Below are 23,540 nucleotides of genomic sequence, written 5' to 3' on the forward strand. Positions count from 1 at the left end.
GAGCAAAGATCCAAAGATGAATAGTGCATTTTGCTCCAAGCTCATTCCGTAAGAGCGAAAGCATGAGAGAGATGCTCATCTAAAACCAGACACTACAAGACAACCATTCTGCATTACAGTGCGATTTGCTATTACAAATCTGATAGTATATGTTCCTGGAAGGGTTAACCAACACACAGCTTCTGCCTATGTACTTCTCATGAGAAGGCCATGAAGGTAAAATCTAAGAGATTCAAGCTCATAAGGAGGCTTACCAACATTTGTTCTTTTCATGCACCCTGTACGACAGGAACATCAAAAGGGGGAGTGATAGGAGTACAGAAAGTACTCTGTCCCACACACTGTAAGGTGGTTTGCGGAGTACAGATACAGATGTATGCTTACCAATAGTTGTCTTTTTGTAATCCTGCCAGAAGTATTAAATGGAGTACCCGATATAATTATACATAAATCTGATGAGGCCCTTGGGTGCAATGTGGAAGGATACATCAACTGGCGCCAAGTTACAATGCAAAACACCCCCAGCAGATGTAAGGTCTGCCACATACCACCAGACTCTCATATGTCAACCAGACAATATTCACAGGAAGCTCTCCGCTACCTATTTATGACAACCCAGTGCTATACAGTTTTCTCCTGGACTGTGATTCGGACTTTGTTGTTACCTACTGATGACTTTCGGCTAGCATTCTGATCTGCCTTATGTAGGACTGTCTTCTCTTACCATTTCACCAGTCATTATGTTTTTGGTGAATGAACTGATAATATATAGGTACAATGAGAGTGTGGTTCATACCCGAGTGTTTCCCAGTCGTACCTACAACCAGTGTTCTCCACAACTGACGTGAAAGTTATTCGGCAAACATAGATGGTCTTGTATTGGCCACGAGGTATCCACCTCCAGAAGTTTTTCATTTTGTGTATTTCCAAAAGAGTCAGGAACTATTACTTTCTGTGATTTAATTGTAAATAAGTTGTGCATAATAAAATCAGTGTTATTAAAGAAGCATACTTACCATTCTTGCATACCCTTTGCTGTAGGGACAAGAAATGAGGAAACACCAGTTGTTAAACAAAAGTTGTTAGGCATGTTTCTACATCTGAAAGATAATGGCTATTCAAATTACCACCAATTGCATGAAAGTGGTCCTAGTAGCATCACTATGAGCATGCAAGTTAGGTTTGCTTTAAATACATACTGTGACGGTCATGAGCGTTACTTCCTTAGAGACTGGAGGTGGTGAGTTGATGGTAGCCAAAAATGCCTTTAAGGTGACAAAGATGGCATTATCAACACCTCACAGAGTTTGAATGAGGTTGTGTAAATGAGCTGCAAGAAGCTGGATGTTTCTTTGGCTATGCTGTGGTAAGTTTTGCAGAAATGTAGCCACTGCACACAACTGCTGGCAGCAGTGGTCATGAGAATGTACAGATGCAAGAAGATCGGACTCCGGACAGCCCCGTAGCACTACCGAGAGGGAAGACCATCATGTTCGAGATATAGCTCTGGGACATCATACTGCATCTGCTGCAGCAACGTGCACAGCAGCTGGCACTACAGTGATGCAATGAATTGTTACAGATTGGTTACTTCAAAGGACAGCTCTGAGCCAGATGCCATGCAGCATGCATTCCACTGACCCCAAACCACTGTCATTTGCGACTTCAGTGGTGTCAAGTGAGAACTCATTGGAGGTCTGTTGCATTTCCTAATGAGAGATTGTTCTGCCTATGTGTCAGTGATGACCATATGTTGGGTAAGGAAGAGGTCAGTTGAGGGTTTGCAACCAACCTGTATGCATGCTAGATACAATGGACCTACACCTTGAGTTATACTCTACAGTGCGATTTCTTAAGACAGCAAGAGTACTTTGGTGGCTATCCCACACACCCAGACAGCAAAATTGTACGTCAATCTGGTGATTTGACCTGCTGAGCTGCCATTCGTGAACAGCATTCCAGGAGCTGTTTTCCAAAAGGATAATGCTCACCCACATATTGTTGTTATAACCCATCCTGCTCTACGAAGTGCCAACATGTTGCCTTAGCCTGCTCCACCACCAGACTTGTCTCCAATCAAGCACATATGGGACATCATCAGACGACAACTCCAGTGTCTTCCACAAACAGCATTAACCATCCCTGTATTGACTGACCAAGTGCAACATGCATGGCAGTCCATCCCACAAACTTATATCAGGCACCTGTACAACGCAATGCATGCGTGTCTGTATTCACATTCTGGCAGTTACACTGGTTATTAATGTACCAACATTTCTAATTGCAACGGCTTATCTCGCACTTACATTAACCTGTGAGCTTGCAATGTTAATCACTTAAATATGTTACCTAGACAAACGTATTCCCAAAAGTTCATTACTCTACATAAATTATTCTTCATGTTGAGATTTTTTTCCAGTCAGTGTATTATTAATGCTGTACAAACTTTTGGCAGTAGTCATGCTTTAACATGCATTAGGAAGTGCTACTTCATTGCATGTACATAGTGTTTCAGTTCAAAGTATAAATTATTTATTGTTGTGTGAAAAATCGGTATGTTACACCTGGAGTAATTGAAGGTTTCTCTCACAGCATTTAATTTAACTTTCATAGCTGTTTACTAAAACTAATACCGATTTACAAGGAAGTATCTCAAATTTATGACTCGTACTTAGCTTCAGTCTGGTCAACATTTTTAAGATTTCTCCAAAATCTATAGTTTAGCCATTACTCACACTCACTGTCTGCAAAATGTTTCCCTCAAATGCACATGTATCAAAGATATGTAAAGTAATTAATTGTACATCACGATTTGGCAAGCCATTTACCACAGGATAGTCATGTGTTTCTTTAGTTTCCACTTACTGACAAAAAAATTATCAATGATGCTAAATCGTAAATAGCTAGCATCTCAAAATCACTTTTTTCTACAAGACTGTGTTACGAAATTTTTATTAAAATCTTCAACAATCATTTATTTCTGTATTTCACATGACACAATAAAATGTCAAAACCATTCATAAAAAATCCACCCATTTCCCAGTTGGGTACTTATACAATTACAAGTGTCATATTTCACAACATTAACAGACAAGTATTGTTTACAAGCATTTGTGCTTGGATTCTCTATCCATGTGATTGTGCAGTATTACAACAGAAAAATTCTACCCATATAACGGTGTCGTATCCAGACAGACAAATTACATCAGTTCCCATCAATTCTTAAAGTCTTTCAAACACAGTACAACTCATTTACTTTTTTTACCTATTGACATAACAACAGAGAGCTACAGACACTATCTAAATGTGTCAATGTGTGAACTTTTAATTAGTGGAAGAGAAAAAGTACTTGCAAGAAATAGATCAGGAGGGAGAAGTATTTTTGGACAATATGTTCTCAGTTAACTACAGCCTACATATTCATCATGAGAGAATTCAGCATCAATACGAAAAAATATACACGCATCATTTATTGTTCAGTCCCAGCCGCACATTTTTACAGTATGACTGGTTTCAATCTCCCTGGATCATCTTCAGATCTACATAGTTGCATTGGCAACCTACAATCTTTATTGGAACTACATATCAGAATGCTGTTCTTGGTTAAATTTCCACAACAGATTTTATTCTAATCTTAAACTTTGATGTTTTAATTCTTAAACATCACTAGTGGACCTGGCAATGCTTTGAAATTGCTACATATGTATTAGAACTGAAAATACGTCCTAATCTGCCCCCCCCCCTTCTCTCTCTCTCTCTCTCTCTCTCTCTCTCTCTCTCTCTCTCTCTCTCCCCCCCCCCTCCTGCCCCCCCCCCCCCGACCTGGAGTCTTGTTTATTATTATTGCAAACAAAACCTTGACTGGGATCTGAAGCCGCTTAAGATGAGTTGGTAAATCAGTTGGAATCATTGGTATACAAGCTACGGGAGAGACCTCTCCAGCTGCTGCATCTGTGAGGATAGTAGCTTCAACGACAGCATTTCACACAGTTTTAATCTGTGAAGGGGTGTTTTCTGTTAAAATTGACTGTGATGAAGAAAACAAAACAGCACATTGTTGTGTATCCAAATTTTATTTAAAATTATATATGAGTTGAAAGGGTATACATGGGAAAAACAATTTGTCAAATGGTTTAAATGTCCTGCTTTCGTAGCTAAAACTGACTGCAAGAAAGAAAACTGAAGCATTGTGTAAAAATCTGAGGTAAATCAGTCAAAAATGTTTCAAGGTATTTTGTAACATTTCTCCTTTTTATACAGGGTGAAAAGTATTTAAACTGACAAACTCTGGGAGGTTGTAGGGGACATCAAAACTAATAATTTTCTCTAATGTCATTTTTTCCTATGAGGAGTATTAAAACCGGTAGAGGAAGATTTCTCTGGCGGCAGATTAATTAAACCAACAAACACTTTACTATTTTTTTAATGACCAAGAGACAACACAACCCAATTTTAATTACAGTAGATTTTCACAAATGCCTCCATTGACACGTAAACAAAGGTTACACCATTGGGTCATGTTCTGTCTGACACGGGCAAAAACCCCAGGGGAATCCTGAATTGTTCCTGCTGCTGCTACTATCCGGGCAACCAGATCCTCTTCCGATGCAACAGGAGTTGCGTAAACAAGTTTGCGCCTCTCTCCCCACACAAAAAAGTCCTGAGGGGACATATCTGGGGATCGAGCAGGCCACGGTACAGGACCACCTCTGCCAATCCACATTTCTGGGAACCGTCAGTCCAGGAATCGACGCACACAATGACTGAAATGTGCCGGCACCCCGTCATGTTGGCACCACATGCATTGTCTTGTAGGGAGCGGGACCTTCTTCCAGCAATTCTGGCAAAGCTCTGGCGAGAAAATTGTAATAGTGCCTGCCATTTAATGGCCTAGGTAGCAGATACGGCCCAATTAAACAGTCCCCAACAACACCTACCCACACTTTAACGAAGAACCGCACTTGATGAGCACTAGTAACTGTTGCATGTGGGTTATCCTCACTCCAAACATGCGAATTGTACATGTTGAAGACTCCATCACGCCCGAACATTGCTTCATCACTAAACAACAGGGAGGATGGAAATGTAGGATGCATTTCACAATGTTACAGGTACCACTGCGAAAACTGTGCTCTGGGTGGATAATCAACTGGTTCCAGGTTGTGGACACGCCGTAAGTGAAATGGACATGAAAATTGCTCTCGAAGGACTGTTCTTACATCCGTCTGATTCATCCCCATGTTACATGCAATTGCACGAGTGCTGATTGAAGGATCCCACTCCACATGCTGCAAGACAACTTCCTCAAATTGCAGCATTCTTACCGTGCGTCGGCGTCCCAGTCAAGGTAATCTGCTAAGTGACCTGGTCTCGCGCAAATGTTGGTACACAGCGACAATGGTTGTATGATGCGGGATATGGCAATTAGGATATTGTTGTTGATAAACCCGCAGTGCAGCTCGTCTGTTGTGGTGCGCTATGTAGTACGCACCAACCATATCAGTGTACTCACTCCAGGTGTATCGCTCCATTAGTAAACAGAGAAAATGCACTATGACATTGGTGGATAGCAGTTGCCTACAACTGAAGGGCGTAATATGGCCTCTGCCGGTTTAAATAATCCTCATAGGAAAAAATGACATTACAGAAAAATATTTGTTTTGATATCCCCTACAACCTCCCAGAGTTTGTCGGTTTAAATACTTTTCACCCTGTATATCTGTCCATCCAAGTGTCTATTAGAGCATCGTGCAAAAATGAGAAGTAAATCAGTGAAGAACTTCAAGATTTTTGATAACAACATAAAACAATGTCTTGTCTTTATATAGTAGAATAGACTGGTAAGGTTTTTGTAAAATACCTACTGTAAAATTACACAGTGTTCTTTCATGTAAGTCCAGGATGAATAAATTTTATTTGATTTTTATTTTCAGTCTGAATTTGATGCGGAGAGTTTATAATAGACAAAAGCTTCCTGCTTCTTGAGACTGTTACATAGATGAGATATTTTGTGGTAGCTGCAATTGGAATGGATATACCTTTTCATTATATTTTGTTCAATCTCTTGTATGGAAATGTAAAAGAACATGTGACTGCCTATAATGCAATCAAATAGCTCTTTAAGGTTTAGTTAGCCTATACACTTGGATAGATTACATCAAACTTCATGACCCTTCAAGATGTAAATAAGATGAATGCTACAGCAGAGAGACAAATGTGGCACACGGTGTGAGCATTACAGACTGGGCTTGGTCGAGAGCTACGGGCTAGTCAAGCTGGACATTTGTAGTTACTTGCATACTGCAATAAATACTCTCCTCATAGGGAGCAACCATTTGACAAAACCTCATTTTGATATCTCATACCATTTATGAGACACGAGGAATGTTATGATATTACTTCTGGCTTTGCTACATAAAATCCATATTCTTTTGACTGGAGATAGAAAAGGATTTGCTTCAAAATTTAAAGAATAATTCAAAATGTTAGCTACACTTTATAAGCACCAATGTATGACCTAACATGTACCAAGTGCAACTAATAGCAACCCCAATTTTTCATTGCAAACTATTTGAATTTCTTGCAGTAGTTTACTTACTTTTGAAACATCACAATAACTATTACAATTTACAAAATGATAGGCAGTTCATCTTGAATACTGAGTAGTTTCTTTAAAATATTTTGAGAAACATTGGAGAGTTGGCTTTTGTGCACTGCTGTTGACACAGTTTAGAAAGCCTGCTACCTGCCACATCAAGTATTACACCAGGTGAGACCTTTGGCATGCGACCTAGCTTTCTCCCCACTCTGCAGGCAAAGTCGAGTAACTACTTAGCAAACTAGCAAATTTTATTAAGACCAAGAAGCTTATGTCCAAAATCAGCACTGTTCTAGCAAGCATCACTCACGCAAAACTCAGCTTGCCCTTTTCTCACACGATATACAGCGAATTACGAAGAAGAGCAACATATTTCTAAATTTCTGGAAAGTATTTGACATGGTGCCCAACTGCAGACTGTGAATGAAGGTACAAACATATGGAATTGGTTCCCCAATATGAATGGCTTGAAGACTTCTTAAGTAATAGAACCCAGTATGTTGTCCTCGATGGCGAGTGTTCATATCCTCAGGAGTGCCCCATGGAAGTGTGATTGGAACGCTATTATTTTTTTACACACACAAATGATCTGGCAGACAGGGTCAGCAGTGATCTGTGGTTGTTTGCTGATGATGCTGCAGTGTACAGGATTGTGTCAAAGTTGGGTGACTGGAGGAGAACAGAAGATAACTTGGACATAATTTCTAGTTGGTGTGATGAATGGCAGCCATCACTAAATGTAGACAAATTTAAGTTAATGCAGATAAGTAGGAAAAACAAATCCATAATGCTCAGATACAGCATTAGTAGTATCCTGCTTGACACAGTCATGTTGTTTAAATATCTGGGCATAACGTTGCAGAGTGATATGAAATGGAATGAACATGTGAGGATTGTTGTAGGTCTACTTTTGTTTAGTGAGAGAATTTTGGGTTCACCTGTAAAGGAGACTGCATACAGGATGCTAGTGTGACCTATTCTCGAGTACTACTCTAGTGTCCATGACCTGTGCCAGGTCGGATTAAAGGAAGACATTAAAGCAATTCAAAGACGGTTGCTGGATTTGTTACTAGCACATTTGAATTACATGCAAGTGTTACAGAGGTGCTTCAGGAAATGAGATGGGAATCACTGGAGGGAAGGTGAAGCTCTTTTCAAAGCACATTATTGTTGAGAAAATTTAAAGAACTAGCATCTGAAGCTGACTATAGAAATGATTCTACTGTCACCAACATACATTTTTCGTAAGGGCTATGAAGATGAAATATGAAAAATGACGAGTCATACGGAGGCCCACAGTCATTTTTCCCTTGCTCTATTTGCTAGTGGAACAGGAGCCGAATTGATTAGTAGTCTTAAGGGTACCATCTGCCACACACTGTATATTGGCTTGCAGAGTATATATGTAGAGGCAGAAACTTAAGAGGGACCTTACTCCATGTGAGACAGAACACAGCATGTTGTTATCAATGGAGAGACGTCTACAGACGTTAGAGTGTTATGGGACCATTGCTTTTCACAATATATATAAATGACCTAGTAGATAGTGTCGGAAGTTCCATGCGGCTTTTCGCGGATGATGCTGTAGTATACAGAGAAGTAGCAGCATTAGAAAACTGTAGCGAAATGCAGGAAGATCTGCAGCGGATAGGCACTTGGTACAGGGAGTGGCAACTGACCCTTAACATAGACAAATGTAATGTATTGCGAATACATAGAAAGAAGGATCCTTTATTGTATGATTATATGATAGCGGAACAAACACTGGTAGCAGTTACTTCTGTAAAATATCTGGGAGTATGCGTGCGGAACGATTTGAAGTGGAATGATCATATAAAATTAATTGTTGGTAAGGCGGGTACCAGGTTGAGATTCGTTGGGAGAGTGCTTAGAAAATGTAGTCCATCAACAAAGGAGGTGGCTTACAAAACACTCGTTCGACCTATACTTGAGTATTGCTCATCAGTGTGGGATCCGTACCAGGTCGGTCTGACGGAGGAGATAGAGAAGATCCAAAGAAGAGCGGCGCGTTTCGTCACAGGGTTATTTGGTAACCGTGATAGCGTTACGGAGATGTTTAATAAACTTAAGTGGCAGACTCTGCAAGAGAGGCGCTCTGCATCGCGCTGTAGCTTGCTCGCCAGGTTTCAAGAGGGTGCGTTTCTGGATGAGGTATCGAATATATTGCTTCCCCCTACTTATACCTCCCGAGGAGATCACGAATGTAAAATTAGAGAGATTAGAGCGCGCACGGAGGCTTTCAGACAGTCGTTCTTCCCGCGAACCATACGCGACTGGAACAGGAAAGGGAGGTAATGACAGTGGCACGTAAAGTGCCCTCCGCCACACACTGTTGGGTGGCTTGCGGAGTATAAATGTAGATGTAGATGTAGACAGAGAAACAAATCAAAAGCTCTTCCTCTCATTTAAGGCAAATAAGTTAAGTGTCACCTAGCTTAGATTTTTAATCAATGAAAACACTGAAACAAGCTTCATTTGCAATAACAATATAATTTATGGATAACAATAATGTTGCACTTAGAACTGTTTACCTTCCTGGAACAGCTTTTGCATTTTTCTTCCAAAAAGATCTTGCATCTGTGTCTTCTTCCATATTCCACTCAACTCAGCATCATTAGAAAGGTAGTAGGAAACCAGGCAATCTTGTGATTGCCAACCACGAACTCAGCTGTCAGCAACGGATAACTGACATAACCCCTTTTTGATTCCATTAAATAATTATTTACACATATTTTAAAGTGTACTCAAAGGGAAAGTAGCAGACACCGATGCAGAAGCCTGAAACATGGAAAGCATTAAAGTGCCATTTATGAATCATGACAGAAAAAATAAGACAGGGCAGACTAACATGGTGGAAGGACAGGAGCATAAGAATTGAATAGGTGGTAGGTAATGACAGGGTGAGGAAAGTAACAACATTCCTAACACAAACAGCAAAACAGTGACAAAGAGGATAGAATATTACAGTGTGGTGGCAGTCAAGGATGAGAAACTGATAAAAGCCGTAAGTTTTCTGCAATCTAATCAAAATTATATAAAAGAAGTTTGGATCATTTAGAGTCAGATATAAAATAAATATAAATTGCAGAATATATTTCAATTGACAAACAGATAAGCTTCTACTACCTCCAACTTTGGCTCCGACGATAATGAAATATACGGCCTTAATAGGCAGCATAGTGAAGTGCACAGTCCAGCAAACAGTAAAAATGTGTCTAAAAGAAGATTAATATTGTTTCTCCCATACAATTTCCCATATTATACACGAGTTCTTGAAAAGAAGCAACTAATCACTTACGTATTAGTATGTAGTCAACATGTAACAATATACATTAAACTGCTGTACTAAGATAGATACATGAGATTGAAACAAGCATTAAACCATACATGAAGAAATGGAAATACATAAATCATAACAACAATGACTGATACTGAAGATTCAGTATGGTGGGAAGCACCCATATGCTCCAACCAAAAACTCTAAAACAACACATGATTGAACCAAGGAATGACTGGAATTCTTCTTGGGGCATATACACAGCTTCTATGGAAGCCCACATAGCATCAGCAGTGGTTGCTTGAAGATCACGTTTGTGGATGTTGCATTGTGTGCTGATTTTGGGAACAACTCACGTGATGAATGATTGAAATTGAATACGATGATTCATGAGGCAGTTGTCAGTGTACATAATTTCCTATGGTTAGTAAATAAAGTTAGCTGGTATTTTGTTCTATTGGGTTAGAACTTTACCACATCATAAGAATTTTCTGCAACATCGGAAATAAGACACACAAGTAGGTTATTGCAATGGTGAACCTGCGCTACACATGAATCTATTACAGAAATTGTATTTTCATGTAGAGATTTGTTGGCTTCACCAACTCACAAGCAAACTGTCACACTCCAATAAAACCTATGCCTCAGGCTATATTAAAGGTCAGTCTGCCAGCACATTTAGTTTTCTTCCTGCTCTCCATATCAAAAACAAATGTAGCCAATTTGTAACTTCTGCAGAAAGAAATAATTAGATTCAGTGATTCTTACTGACTACCATGTACTATGATCCAACTGGTTACAATCATCAACAACAAATTGCCAACAGCAGAATGCAACAGAAGAGTTGCTGACAATATAAGTGTACTTCAACTTCAATCATACCCCAGATACGTGCAATGGACAAAATGTCGGGCAAAGCTACATTCCACGAAAGCAATGACACTGTCATTATTTGAGGAAGGTGGCACACTCCTTGCACTGATGAAATATAGTATGTGGAATACTTAACACAGCAGATCAGGTTGAAATGGGCTTCATCTGAAAATATTACCTCACATTCTGCAGATGGAATTTTTTCTCTGTCCAGCCATATTGATTTAGATTATCCTAAATTATTTCAGGCAAATGTTGGGATGGTTCTTCTTCAAAGGCCCAGCTGATCACCTGTCCTACCCTCAAAATGCATACTTATTTATTTTGTGTTTATGTATATTTTTTGCAATATTTATTTTCATTCTATTATATGACAAATCCAGCATCACTCTAAAATGATCCCTGGATGAGTAAACAAAAGGAGGAAGGAATTTTGCCAATCAACATAACACTGCCTTCACATGCTGCTACATGCCCACTGCAGTTCAAGATACAAAAGTGTTTGTGGGTTTTGAACAAATAAATTGAGGTTCATTACAATGTCTGTCCTCAGGCCATCCAACACAAACTGCATTTAACTGCTGATACCTGCAGATTTGTGTCCACTGTAAAACTACAATATTGTACGAACACTGTGGGTGAAATTGTATAGCATCTTACAAGGATGTGGACAAAACAAGTATAAACCTGTGCACTGGGCAAACTTCAAGATGGCACCGAATGAAAATGACGAGTGCAATAGCTTTGTAAGTAAAATTACAAATTATGATGAAAAGTGCATTGTGTGCGAAAAAATCAGTACTTATTGTGATAATACTTGTCTGGCTTGTTATATTATTAAAAAAGTCAATAGTAAAAGAAGAAGAAGAAGAAGAAGAAGAAGAGTGAACACTGAAAAATACGAAGATGAACTTGTGTGTGCAGCATCAACGACCGACACTGAATATTTGCAAGAAAATGGGACATATTCCCACTGCTATTATGAAAAAACATGCCGACAAAGGAATAACGTGTCTAAAATGTGAAACAGTTTAGCACTATAAGTGTGCAAATGTAAGTCCAAAACGAAATACTTTGTACTGTTTCAATTGTTGTAAAGACAAAATGCATGAAAATGTAAACAGGAAAGACACTAAAGACGATTTTATCACGTTTCTATTACATGACATTTGTGGGTTGAAGCTAAAAAAAGATGAACTTAAACAACGGTGTGAATATCCATTGTACAGTGATGTGGTAATAGAAAATTTGACTAGTAAAAATACAGGCGACAGGACCAATCAACATTGTCGAAAATACCAGAAAACTGTGAAAAGCAGTGTTGAGTGCTCGGAATGTGGAAACATATTCCACTTTTGATGTGGGAAAGTACATCCGTCACTAAACAAACAGCAGATAACTATAAAAAACTGGAACTGTGATGAATGTAGGATGAAAACTATTAGGCCAAAAATATGTAACGTACCCGATTATAAAGGACTTGAAGATATTGAAATTCACATAATCACGCCAAATAAAAGAAACAGAACAACATGGATTGTGGCACAAAAAGTGCGTATGTATTTAAATCATCTAATAAAAACTATAGCAAAAAATCATGCAGCAACCCAGATTTGAAGGTGCCCATTTTGAATTTGGGTAACACAAACAATGTATCAAATGCAACAGATAAAGTACAAGATGGAACAGAGTGTCAAGAAATACCAAGGGAAAAAACAACACACATCAGAATATACTCTGATGATTCTAGAAAAGGGATGGCTACAAAAACAAAGACCCTGACAATTAAAAACACATTAAAATTGAAGGCATAGCGAAACCTGGAGCAAGATTCAACCAGATCCTCACCAACACTGAAGATTGCAGTAATCTGTCAAAGAGTGACTTTGCATTTCTTATAGGTGGTTCCAATGATGTATACCGTGATGAAACAGCTGCAGCAACAACAGCTTTGAAGAAAACTTTGGGCAAGTTAACAAACACAAATGTTATATTATTTAAAATACCTCATCACTACAATTTAACTGAATCATCATGTGTAAACAGAGAAATAACCAAAGCTAACAAGTATTTTGAAACAATCTGCAAACAGTTTAAAAATGTACTGCTTTTAGATATTAAGGAATGTATCAGTTGCAACCATGAACCCTCTGACAATTGTAACTGCTCAAGAACTTGTCATACAAGACATGTTCAAGGCCTAAGTGGATTAGTAAAGACACTGCTGGGCCAAAAAATACTCAGTGTGGTAAATAATAAATTATCCTGTATCAACAATTTAGAACATGTCTCAAAACTCAGAACCAGATCAAGGAAATTTATAAGGCTGATCAAGCCTGAAATGTGTCAGACTTGGTCAAAACAAAGAGCTTCAGAACATAATACAAAAAACACACTTAAAGTAAATAATCAAATTAAGCCCAATGTAAGCAATGCGCCACCTTGCAGCAAAAATGAACTACTTTTGTTACAAATAAAAGTACAATCCTTGAGATGCGAAGTCTGTGAACTACAGCACTACCTGTAAGAAATTAAGTGTGGCATTCTCTGTGTGAATGAACACTGGATTAAAAGTGCAGAAATAAGCTTATTTGTAACATTTAGCTACTCACTGGCAACAAGCTACTGTAGACCAAACAATGCCCATGGTGGAGTGTCCATTTGTATCAATAAAATTTTGAATCTAAAATATTCAATCATAGACCTCATAACCCTGTCTGTTAAAGAACTTCTTGAAGCATCTGCCTTGGTTATACACACTCATAAACTCATGATTGCAACAGTTTACTGAAACCAGCTACTGATAAGGAGAGATTCACAGAAAAAGTATCTGAATTAATCTAACTCACTGCCAAATATAAGCAATATAAAACATTTATCACAGGAGACATTAATATACAGGGTGATTCAAAAAGAATACCACAACTTTAGGAATTTAAAACTCTGCAACGACAAAAGGCAGAGCTAAGCACTATCTGTCGGCGAATTAAGGGAGCTATAAAGTTTCATTTAGTTGTACATTTGTTCGCTTGAGGCGCTGTTGACTAGGCGTCAGCGTCAGTTGATGCTAAGATGGCGACCGCTCAACAGAAAGCTGGACTACAGTATCTGGAGATGTTAGAGAACTGGCTGTTCCCTCAGCTCAAACAAGAAGCACAACAATTCATATTTCAGCAGGATGGAGCGCCACCACATTGGCACTTATCTGTCCGTAACTACCTGAACGTCAACTACCCGAGGCGATGGATCGGCTGCCAGGCAGCCTGTGACAGAGCACTTCATCACTGGCCTCCAAGAAGCCCTGATCTTACCCCCTGAGATTGTTTCTTATGGGGGTATGTTAACGATATGGTGTTTCGGCCACCTCTCCCAGCCACCATTGATGATTTGAAACGAGAAATAACAGCAGCTATCCAAAATGTTACGCCTGATATGCTACAGAGAGTGTGGAACAAGTTGGAGTATTGGGTTGATATTGCTCGAGTGTCTGGAGGGGGCCATATTGAACATCTCTGAACTTGTTTTTGAGTGAAAAAAAAAAAACCTTTTTAAATACTCTTTGTAATGACGTATAACAGAATGTTATATTATGTTTCTTTCATTAAATACACATTTTTAAAGTTGTGGTATTCTTTTTGAATCACCCTGTAGATGTAAGAGTAAAGAGAAAAACTGTAGTACACATCCTAAATATCTTAAGATCAACAAATTAACACTGCTTAAATCGAAAACCAACCAGAATGGAGGCATGCCTTGACAATATAATCAGCGAGGTGTGCAGGAATCAAGTAGAGTGGGAGACCATCAATTTAGGACTATCTGACCATGATGGAATACGGCTCAAAACTGGAAATCTGACACTTGATGATACCATGATGCTAACTACATATAGAGCTCTCAAGGATGAGAAAACTGAAATAATGAGAAATGAACTGAGTAGAATAGAATGGGCAAGAATACTAACCATCAACAAAGATATAAATTAAAGCTTTTCTGCATTCATATCCAATATAAAAAATACATTAGACAGTAAACTGCCCTCTCATTACTAAGAGATATAACCCCAGCAATATGCATAAACCACAACATACAAAAAAGTGGTACACCCCACACCTCAATAAAATCAGAATCCTTTTACTCATGATGAAGAACAAAATTGAAGAGGTGTCAAGAAAACAAGAATAGATATATAAACTTAAGAAAAATATACAAATCCAAAATTAAAGCAGCAAAAATGAAAGCAAATGAAGAGTATATTTTAAATTCTAAAAACAAATGTACTAAAGCTACACGGAACATAGCTAAAAGTGAGCCAAATATGGGAAAGGAAGAAATCAGTAACCCAATTAATTGTAACACTCAATGAACACTTCATAAACTCAGTAAATGCCCACGTACCAAAAAGTGACAATTTAACTGATGTGGAAGCTTTTCTGTTGCAATCACAAAATAAAACAGATAAAAGATTTAATTGGAGTAGAATAACTGCAACAGATATAAATAACTCTGTAAACAAGCTGAACAACTCTAGAACAGAAGACTACTATGGATTCAGTAACTTTGTAATAAAGGCCATAATTAATGAAATTAGAACTCCTCTACTCTACCTTGTAAATAAAATCCTTGATGATGGCATTTTCCCTGATTGTCTTAAAATTACAGTTACACTCCCCATATACAAAAAGGGTGAGAGATAAATACCAGATAACTATAGACCAATATCAATTGTCCCTTTACTGGCCAAAATCATTGAGAGTTGTTCACACACACACACACACACACACACACACACACACACACACACACACAGATTTACATGTATTTTCAGAGCAATAAATTTCTTAATGACAGACAGTTTGGATTTAGAACTAATCAATCAACCATGAAAGCTATTGAAAGCTTGATAACTGAAATCCACAATGTGTTTGAAAGGAAACTGACCACCTGTACAACACTCATATACTTAAGCAAAGCATATTATTCAGTATCACACGAGATAATTGTTAGAAAAATTAGGATATTATGGTACCACTGACAAACCACTTAATTTGATTAAATCATACCTAAATAACAGGTGACAGTTAGTGTATATGAACAATGAAAGGTCAGAACTAATGAAAATTAAGAGAGGAATTCCACAGGACTCCGTTCTTAAGCCCTTCCTTTTTATTGTCTATGTTAACGACTTCTCAGACTATATAGCCTGCAAAAGTGTCTTATACGCTGCTGATATGGCCATGATCTCCACAGGTGAGAGTATGCAAGAGGTGGTAAACAAAAATAATGAACTTTTTGAAAAATGTAGGGTGTGGTTTATTGCTAAGCAATTACACTATGTGATCAAACGTATCCGGAAACCTGGCTGAAAATGACTTACAAGTTTGTGACACCATCCATCAGTAAAGCTGGAATTCAGTATGGCGTGGGCCCACCCTTAGCCTTGATGACAGCTTCCACTCTCGCAGGCAAATGTTACAATCAGATGCTGGAAGGTTGCTTGGGGAATGGCAGCCCATTCTTCACAGAGTGCTGCACTGAGGAGAGGTATCGATGTCGGTCGGTGAGACCTGGCACGAAGTCAGCGTTCCAAAAAATCACAAGGGTGTTCTATAGGATTCAGGTCAGGACTCTGTGCAGGCTAGTCCATTTCAGGGATGTTATTGTCGTGGTACCACTCCGCCACAGGCAGTGCATTATGAACAGGTGCTCGATCGTGTTGAAAGATGCAATCACTATCCCCGAACTGCTCTTCAACGGTACTGTAGGCCTGAGCTGTGATACTGCCATGCAGAACAACAAGGGGTGCAAGCCCCCTCCATGAAGAAAACGGCCAAACCATAATACAACTGGCTCCGAATTTTACTGTTGGCACTACAAACGCTGGCAGATGACATTCATCAGGCATCTGTCATACCCAAACCCTGCCATTGGATCGCCACATTGTGTACTGTGATTTGTCATTCCACACAACGTTTTTCCACTGTTCAATTGCCCAATGTTTACACTTCTTACATCAAGCGAGGTGTCCTTTCGCATTTACCGGCGTGATGTGTGGCTTATGAGCAGCCACTTGACCAAGAAATCCAAGTTCTCTCACCTCCCGCCTAACTGTCCTAGTACTTGCAGTGGATCTTGATGCAGTTTGGAATTTCTGTGTGATGGTTTGGATAGATGTCTGCCTAGTACACATTTCGACCCTCTTCAACTATCGGTGGTCTCTGTCACTCAACAGAAGAGGTCGGCCTGTACGCTTTCGTACTGTACATGTCCCTTCACGTTTCCACTTCACTATCACATAGGAAACAGTGGACCTATGGATGTTTAGGAGAGTGAAAATCTCGCATACAGACATATGACGCAAGTGACACCTAATCACCTGACCATGTTAGAAGTGCGCGAGTTCTGCGGAGTGTCCTTCTCTGCTCTTTCGCGATGTCTAATGACTACTGAGGTTGCTGATAGGGAGTAACTGGCAATAGGTGGCAGCACAATGCATCTAATATGAAAAATGTATGTTTCTGGGGGTGTCCAGATACTTTTGAACACACAGTTTATGTATAAACAACACAAAAACAGAAGATATTTATTTTAATCTGAAGGTACGGAAAGAAGAGAATCACAGTGTCAAACTATTGGGGCTAAAAATAGACCAAAGGCTCTCATAGGATGACCATACAAGCTACCTGACAGGCGAATTTGCACGATTGATATTCCTGCTGTATAAACTAAGACATTCTGCTGTGTAAACTAAGATATTCTGTCACTAAAAGTTTATTGATAATTTGCTACTATGCATTCTTTTAGTCACAGCTACAACAAGGAATTCTGTCATGGGGTACTTCAACAGGCACAAACTGTGTATTCAAATGGAGGGGAAAAAAAACAGTAATTAGATGTATACAAGGATTGGGTCCAAGAGAAATCCGTAAGGAGCACTTCAACCTATTAAACATAATGACCCTCCCAAGTCTCTACATGTATAACTGCTTAATATATGTAAAAGAAAATATACAATTTACACAGAGAACGAATTTACATAGCACTAGAAATAACTGCATGCTTGATATACCGTATTCTAGGCTGTCACTGACACACAACAGTCACAAACACCTAAGTCTAAAGTTATATAATAAAATGCCACAATCAGTCAAAACCCTCATGCACTTTAAAGGAAATACGGAAGCGTCCGATCCCACCCGTCTGCTTTGACCCATGACGTCACAAATATGGCGGAAACAAAAACAAACACGCACACTTTCCACAAGAAGCCTAATGACACTAACGGGACAAGCGCAGGAAATGGGGTGTTTTGGGTGGGGGGCAAACTAAATATAAACAAATTTAGACGCCTTGCGTAGCTACAACGTGTAAGTGAAGACAGCCATGCATGAATACCCACCCACCTCCCCAGGGGTCGTAACCCCTGCAACCCATAGAAGATAAAGATGCTTCAGTAGCTGATTAGTGTTTTTTGTCTTTTTTTTAAAAAAAAATCTCACGGGATAGAACGAACAGATCAGAAAGATAAATATAATAAACTAAAACAGAAATTCGAGGAAACAGATAATTAAAATAAGTAATAAGTGTTTTTAAATTAAAAAAAAAAAAAAATTCTCACGAGATAGAACGAACAGATCAGAAAAGTAAATAAAATAAGATAAAACAGAACTGGAGACAGCCACACTCAAACCAAACTACGCGCCGTCATGACGTCACACACAACAACACCCTTACGTCACGGGTCAAAGCCGACGCGTTGGATCGGACGCTTCTGTCGACCCACTTTAAATTTAAGGATGTACTAGAAACATGGTTTAAAAATAAAGCACGATACTCAACTGAAGAATATCTTGGAAGTAATTTGGAAGGAATGTATAAACAATGAAATAATATAATTATCATTAACTAAATGTGTAAAACTGTATAATTAATTCTTGATTGAAATAAACAATGAACTAGTGTAACTATCATTAACTAAATGTGTAAAACAGTATGATTAATTCTTGAATGTAAACTATATAATGATTATTACTGAAATCTTCTGATTAGTAAGAAGTTTATGTATATATGTAAAATAAATATAAAAATTGTGTGTGTGTGTGTGTGTGTGTGTGTGTGTGTGTGTGTGTGTGTGTGTGTGTGGTACACATGCTGAATGGCTAATAAACAAACATATAAACATGGTGCAATATCCATTCATCATTACATACAACATTCTTCTATCCAATGATCTGAACTGAAAACATCAATGGGGGAAAGGAAACAGAGGAGGGGGGGGGGGGGGGGGTGGGACTGTTCTTGGGAGCCAATTATTCTACCCCTAATTCATCATCCTCACAAGCTGGTACTTGCTTTCACATTGCCAGGTTGTTTGTTGCCTCTCCACAATTTCTGGTACTGGCATAAGAAAAGTGTCTGCTGCTAGACTTACACGGTATGTTCTTCACGTCCCTTAAGTCTGAATTCATTTGAGACATTGCCTTTTGTGTTCTTCTGAAGACACTTAGTGTATAAACTTTAATATGGTATTAGCTTGGTCACTCATTAACAGTACATATAAGGAACACATTTCTATGGGCAGTCACTGTGAGTTCATAACTGTACCAGGCAATCCTCAAATATTTTGAGAGTTGTGATGAAATGTGCTTCCGATAACCATTTTTCAGAACAACACAACCAACCATCCCCTCCACCCCACTCCTGTGTCCCTCGTTATGAGCCCGGAAGCTACAGCATGTGCAATCCCCTCCCCCTCCTCAAATTGTCAATACTATCTCGGCCCCACATCCTTTAAGTAAAATAACCAGAATCACATCTTGTGTACAAGCACAGTGTAGAGTAGGCCTACTTAAATTTTATATCTGCAAGATTACAAAAACTGTGTGTGAACCATGGTGTTAAATTCTGGGACATTAAGTTACACTGTAGATATTTTGTAATGTGAATGTATATGTCAACAGAAACCTCTGCTCATCTGCATTTCTTTTTAATATGCAACACCTGGGAACCGACCTTACCACTAAACCAACATAAGTTGTAATAAATAGGTTAAATATTGCAAGAAAATAGGTTTCAGTTGACTTGTTATATATTTCAAGTACACACTTTGTACAAAATGCAATCAAATGGGACCAAACAAAAATCAATCAATCAACTGCACGGCGTCTGTGGTAGCAGCAATCTCACAGAACAACAATGGAGCTAGTGACATGAATGTACATAGCATCAGTAAAAGTTTGCTTTGTTAGTATAACCAGATTAATCAGACAATTACTTATCGAATTCAACATCTAGAATGTCTGCAGCCTACTAGGTTTAACCTTTTTTTTTTTTTTTTTTTTTTTTTTTTTTTTTTTTTTTTTTTTTTTTTTTTTAACTGAAAATACAAACACAAAAATCAGAAACTGTAGCTACAGAAAACATAACCACACCCTGACCATTTTTAGCAAAGTCCTCTGAGCAGAGCTTGTTTCTGTTTGATAATCATGTGCTAAATAGTCCTTGAACTGTTAATGTGTATGACAAATCATTTGAGGCAGTGTATGTAGGGCCCTACTGGAAAACCAATGTTGCAGTTATGATCTGCTTAACAAAAAGCAGATGGATGGAATCACAACTTCCGGTTGATCTAAATCAAGAAGGACTGTTAAATTTTAATGTATCACTAACATCCAAGTCACAAGGATACGTCAACAGCATTACAATGTTGAGGAAAAAAATTACCCTCAAGGAAATTACCCAGCAGGGGGTGGGAGGGAGGGGGGGGGGGATTAGTGAAACCATGGGAAATCTAAATCATTATGATTCTGGTAACAAAAATTCTGTTGTTCCCATGTATGAGGTCAATGCCACTGTGTTACAGCAATGCGGTTGAACTTTGTTTTTAAATGGTGGGGTGTTAGTTTGCCAAACTTGTTTAAAAATAAACAACAATTTGAATTTATTCAATGACTGTCAATTACCCTCATCAATGTCTTCACCATGACATTTATTTGTGCCAAATCTTACGAGACAGATTCCTGCAAGATTTTACATATTAAGAGTCAGAAGGAGGCAATGCAGCTGAGTGTTATGGGAATAGCTTAAAGCTAAGCTGCACTATGACTTTCGAAACAAGTAATACTATTTTCACACTGGACGATGATACACTGAAAGGCTTCTGGGAAGTGTTGTCTTCCAGTTTTCATAAATACACAATTTCCTCGGTTTCAGTTAACATCAGAACTGTTTGACGAAATTGTACGTTTATGCACATTCCTTCAAGTTTGCAAAACATTACGGGGGTTTGTATCACACAGTTTAAACTACCAACGTACATATTCTAATGCAAGGATTTGGGAAATTTAATCGTATTCAAGAAAGAATCCAAGCTGTCACGTAACATTTCAGTATAATATTTAGAGAATACTGTACTTTGTTCCTATTACCATAAAATACTGTCATGCTTAATATCTTGCGGTAACAACGCAAACATGGTCTTTATAAACCAACAAACAGGAAACTGTCATCCATTCCATTCACATCTTCATCATCCACACTTACTTTTAAGGCCTGGTTACTGTCATTGCAGCAGTACTGCACGGAAACTGGAGGTTTCTAGGGCACCTCGAGTTTCTTATACGACACCCCGGACTCCTCAGTTTATTTTATAAATTTTCATGTTCTTCCAGTAGCACTGTTTTCCATAACTATCTCTTGGTATGGTTTACCGACATTTACACTCTCCAGTAAATGAACTCAATCAAAGTTTACATTCATTTCAAACAGCACTTCACAACTGTTGCAAATACTCCACTTCACTATAAACTGTAAGTTATACTCTCATCGCGTTTTACTGGTTCTTCTGTATCTATTCGCTCTCTTTCCTCTAAGTCTTTAATTGTTGAAATCTATATCTTCAAAAGCCGAAATAATCAGCTAGTCTCATGTCAGCTTTCTTGTTCTTCGGTGGCTTTATCCGTATTTATGCGACATAGACGCTAAACGTACTATATTTTCTTTCAGATTAAATAAATGAAAAATACATGCAATCATCAACACAGGCATTTAAACGTACCGATAGCACACGTTTCACATGCCGAAACCACGGTAACCGCTATCCCTACTAAACATTTCAGAGGTTACATACTGCTCTTCAGTAGTCCACACCTCGAAGTTAAATTGCAAAGGCTGTGGGATTATTTTAATGCCAAACAGTCATTAATTCGGGTAATTTACCCACAATGAACCCAGCCTATTTTCTGTTGTCACACAATGTTTTAACCTTAGATAGTTGCGTTATCTTCGGTTATATGCTACAGACATTTCCCCCCACCCCTCCCACTTACATACACATCCGCATAAATGTTGAACGACTCACTCACACACAATAGCCACTAGCCAGCGTGCGCGCGCAAATTGCATCTTTTTCCCTGTTGACCTATACCGACGCACGGTTGTGTTTGTTTATACTGCCATCTATAGGTAAGATCAGAGGAATTACGTAACAATGTTTTCTGCTGTGTGGAATAGGTGAAGGTTGAATTTTCATAACCTGTTTAATGTTATTGCTACACGTGCAAGTTGCTGAAGTGGGTAGGAATTGTAGCTCCTGAACTATAAGTGTTTATTCAGTTACTGCGTATGCAAGAAGAGGGACGCTTTATTAAGCAGTTCTTCAACCGTAACAGGTGAGCATCGTAGCAGACAAGTTTCATTTTCGGCACTCGTAAGTGTTGTAGAAGTGACGATAACTTACAGGAGTACATTTGTGTGTTTGCGAGCGCGCGCTTGCTTTGTTACGGTTTTCTCTCATTTTTCATTTATATTCGTAGAGTCAGTGTAATTCGGGTGTTTGAACGTTGGCTTAGAAATGAAGCCCATCTTCTTTCCAACAGTTTTTTTTTATTATTTTTCATGCATAGTTGTGACGAACTATATCATTAGTGCTTTTAAGTATCAATAAGTTGTCAGTTCGACTAGCAAAACAGCAGGACAAAATGCTTCATACTTTTTGCTATATTTGGGGATTTTTTTTGTTACAACACCTTTTTATAGTAAACAACGACTGACTTCAATTCTTATGGGAGTAATTTATTGCCGCATTAACGACCATAGTACACATTGTGGAACGTTTGACAAAATCGCAATCACACTCCTTGCTCAGTCTTATACTTCATCTGTGGCTGTCTGATCTGTGTTACTGCTGATTTCGCCTGCCAGAAGCCCCTCGCGGAGAGATTGATTGCATGGCAGTTTTTCCAAAAGAATAGAATTTCCCCTTTTTGTAAGTTGATCGCTGGTGACACTCGTAATATGTCGCACATTATCAACTCTTATAATTAGTAGGAAGATATGTGCTCTGTTGAATATACCTAGATTATGGATGAAGTTGTCATATCCTTGATGCTGTGACAGTCCGGCCACCGTATACCGAAGAACATTGTTACTCAGGTTGTTATATAACTAACTGTTCTTTCCATTAAATCTGCACATGAAAGAGCAAACATTTATGACCTATCCTAGAATCGTAATATATAAGTTGGGAAGACAGCAACTTTCACTAACTGAATGTTCACTGTTACATTTCTTATTTCATCTGTAATTTAAAAGCAAGAGCCATCAACTACCCCAGTTATTGTTGTAGGCCTACGTAGTCCAGATTAGACAGCATAAAATTTGTAAGGTAGTGGAGAGCATTTTTTATTTCTTCAGTCTTTGTTTGTTGCATGTTGTATTTTTCTGTCGTAGTGTAAGGTGTTTCTTTTAATAATTTTGTGATTTACTTGAAAG

The 23,540-nt window shown here is 38.5% G+C and overlaps 2 protein-coding genes across 4 annotated transcripts in view; one reads left to right on the forward strand and one right to left on the reverse strand.

The window, feature by feature from the left end:
• The window catches only part of LOC124555625 (TBC1 domain family member 22B), a 143,260-nt gene extending 121,118 nt beyond the window's left edge, over positions 1 to 22,142 (reverse strand). Inside the window, exons 1-2 of one of the 2 annotated variants that reach the window (XM_047129597.1) lie at positions 21,826 to 22,142; positions 9,151 to 9,397 (exon numbers count right to left, since the gene is read on the reverse strand). In XM_047129597.1, the coding sequence (XP_046985553.1) occupies positions 9,151 to 9,212 (62 nt within the window). In that variant the 5' untranslated portion in view covers positions 9,213 to 9,397; positions 21,826 to 22,142. Of the gene's footprint in view, positions 1 to 9,150; positions 9,398 to 21,311 lie in introns of both variants that reach the window. The other variant, XM_047129596.1, reaches the window with a different exon arrangement.
• The window catches only part of LOC124555624 (tetratricopeptide repeat protein 39B-like), a 296,161-nt gene continuing 294,758 nt past the window's right edge, over positions 22,138 to 23,540 (forward strand). The window contains exon 1 of one of the 2 annotated variants that reach the window (XM_047129594.1): positions 22,138 to 22,232. The gene's annotated coding sequence lies outside the window, so the exon portion shown is untranslated. The other variant, XM_047129593.1, reaches the window with a different exon arrangement.

The sequence above is a fragment of the Schistocerca americana genome, chromosome X (genome assembly GCF_021461395.2).
Source record: "Schistocerca americana isolate TAMUIC-IGC-003095 chromosome X, iqSchAmer2.1, whole genome shotgun sequence".
NCBI lineage: Eukaryota > Metazoa > Arthropoda > Insecta > Orthoptera > Acrididae > Schistocerca > Schistocerca americana.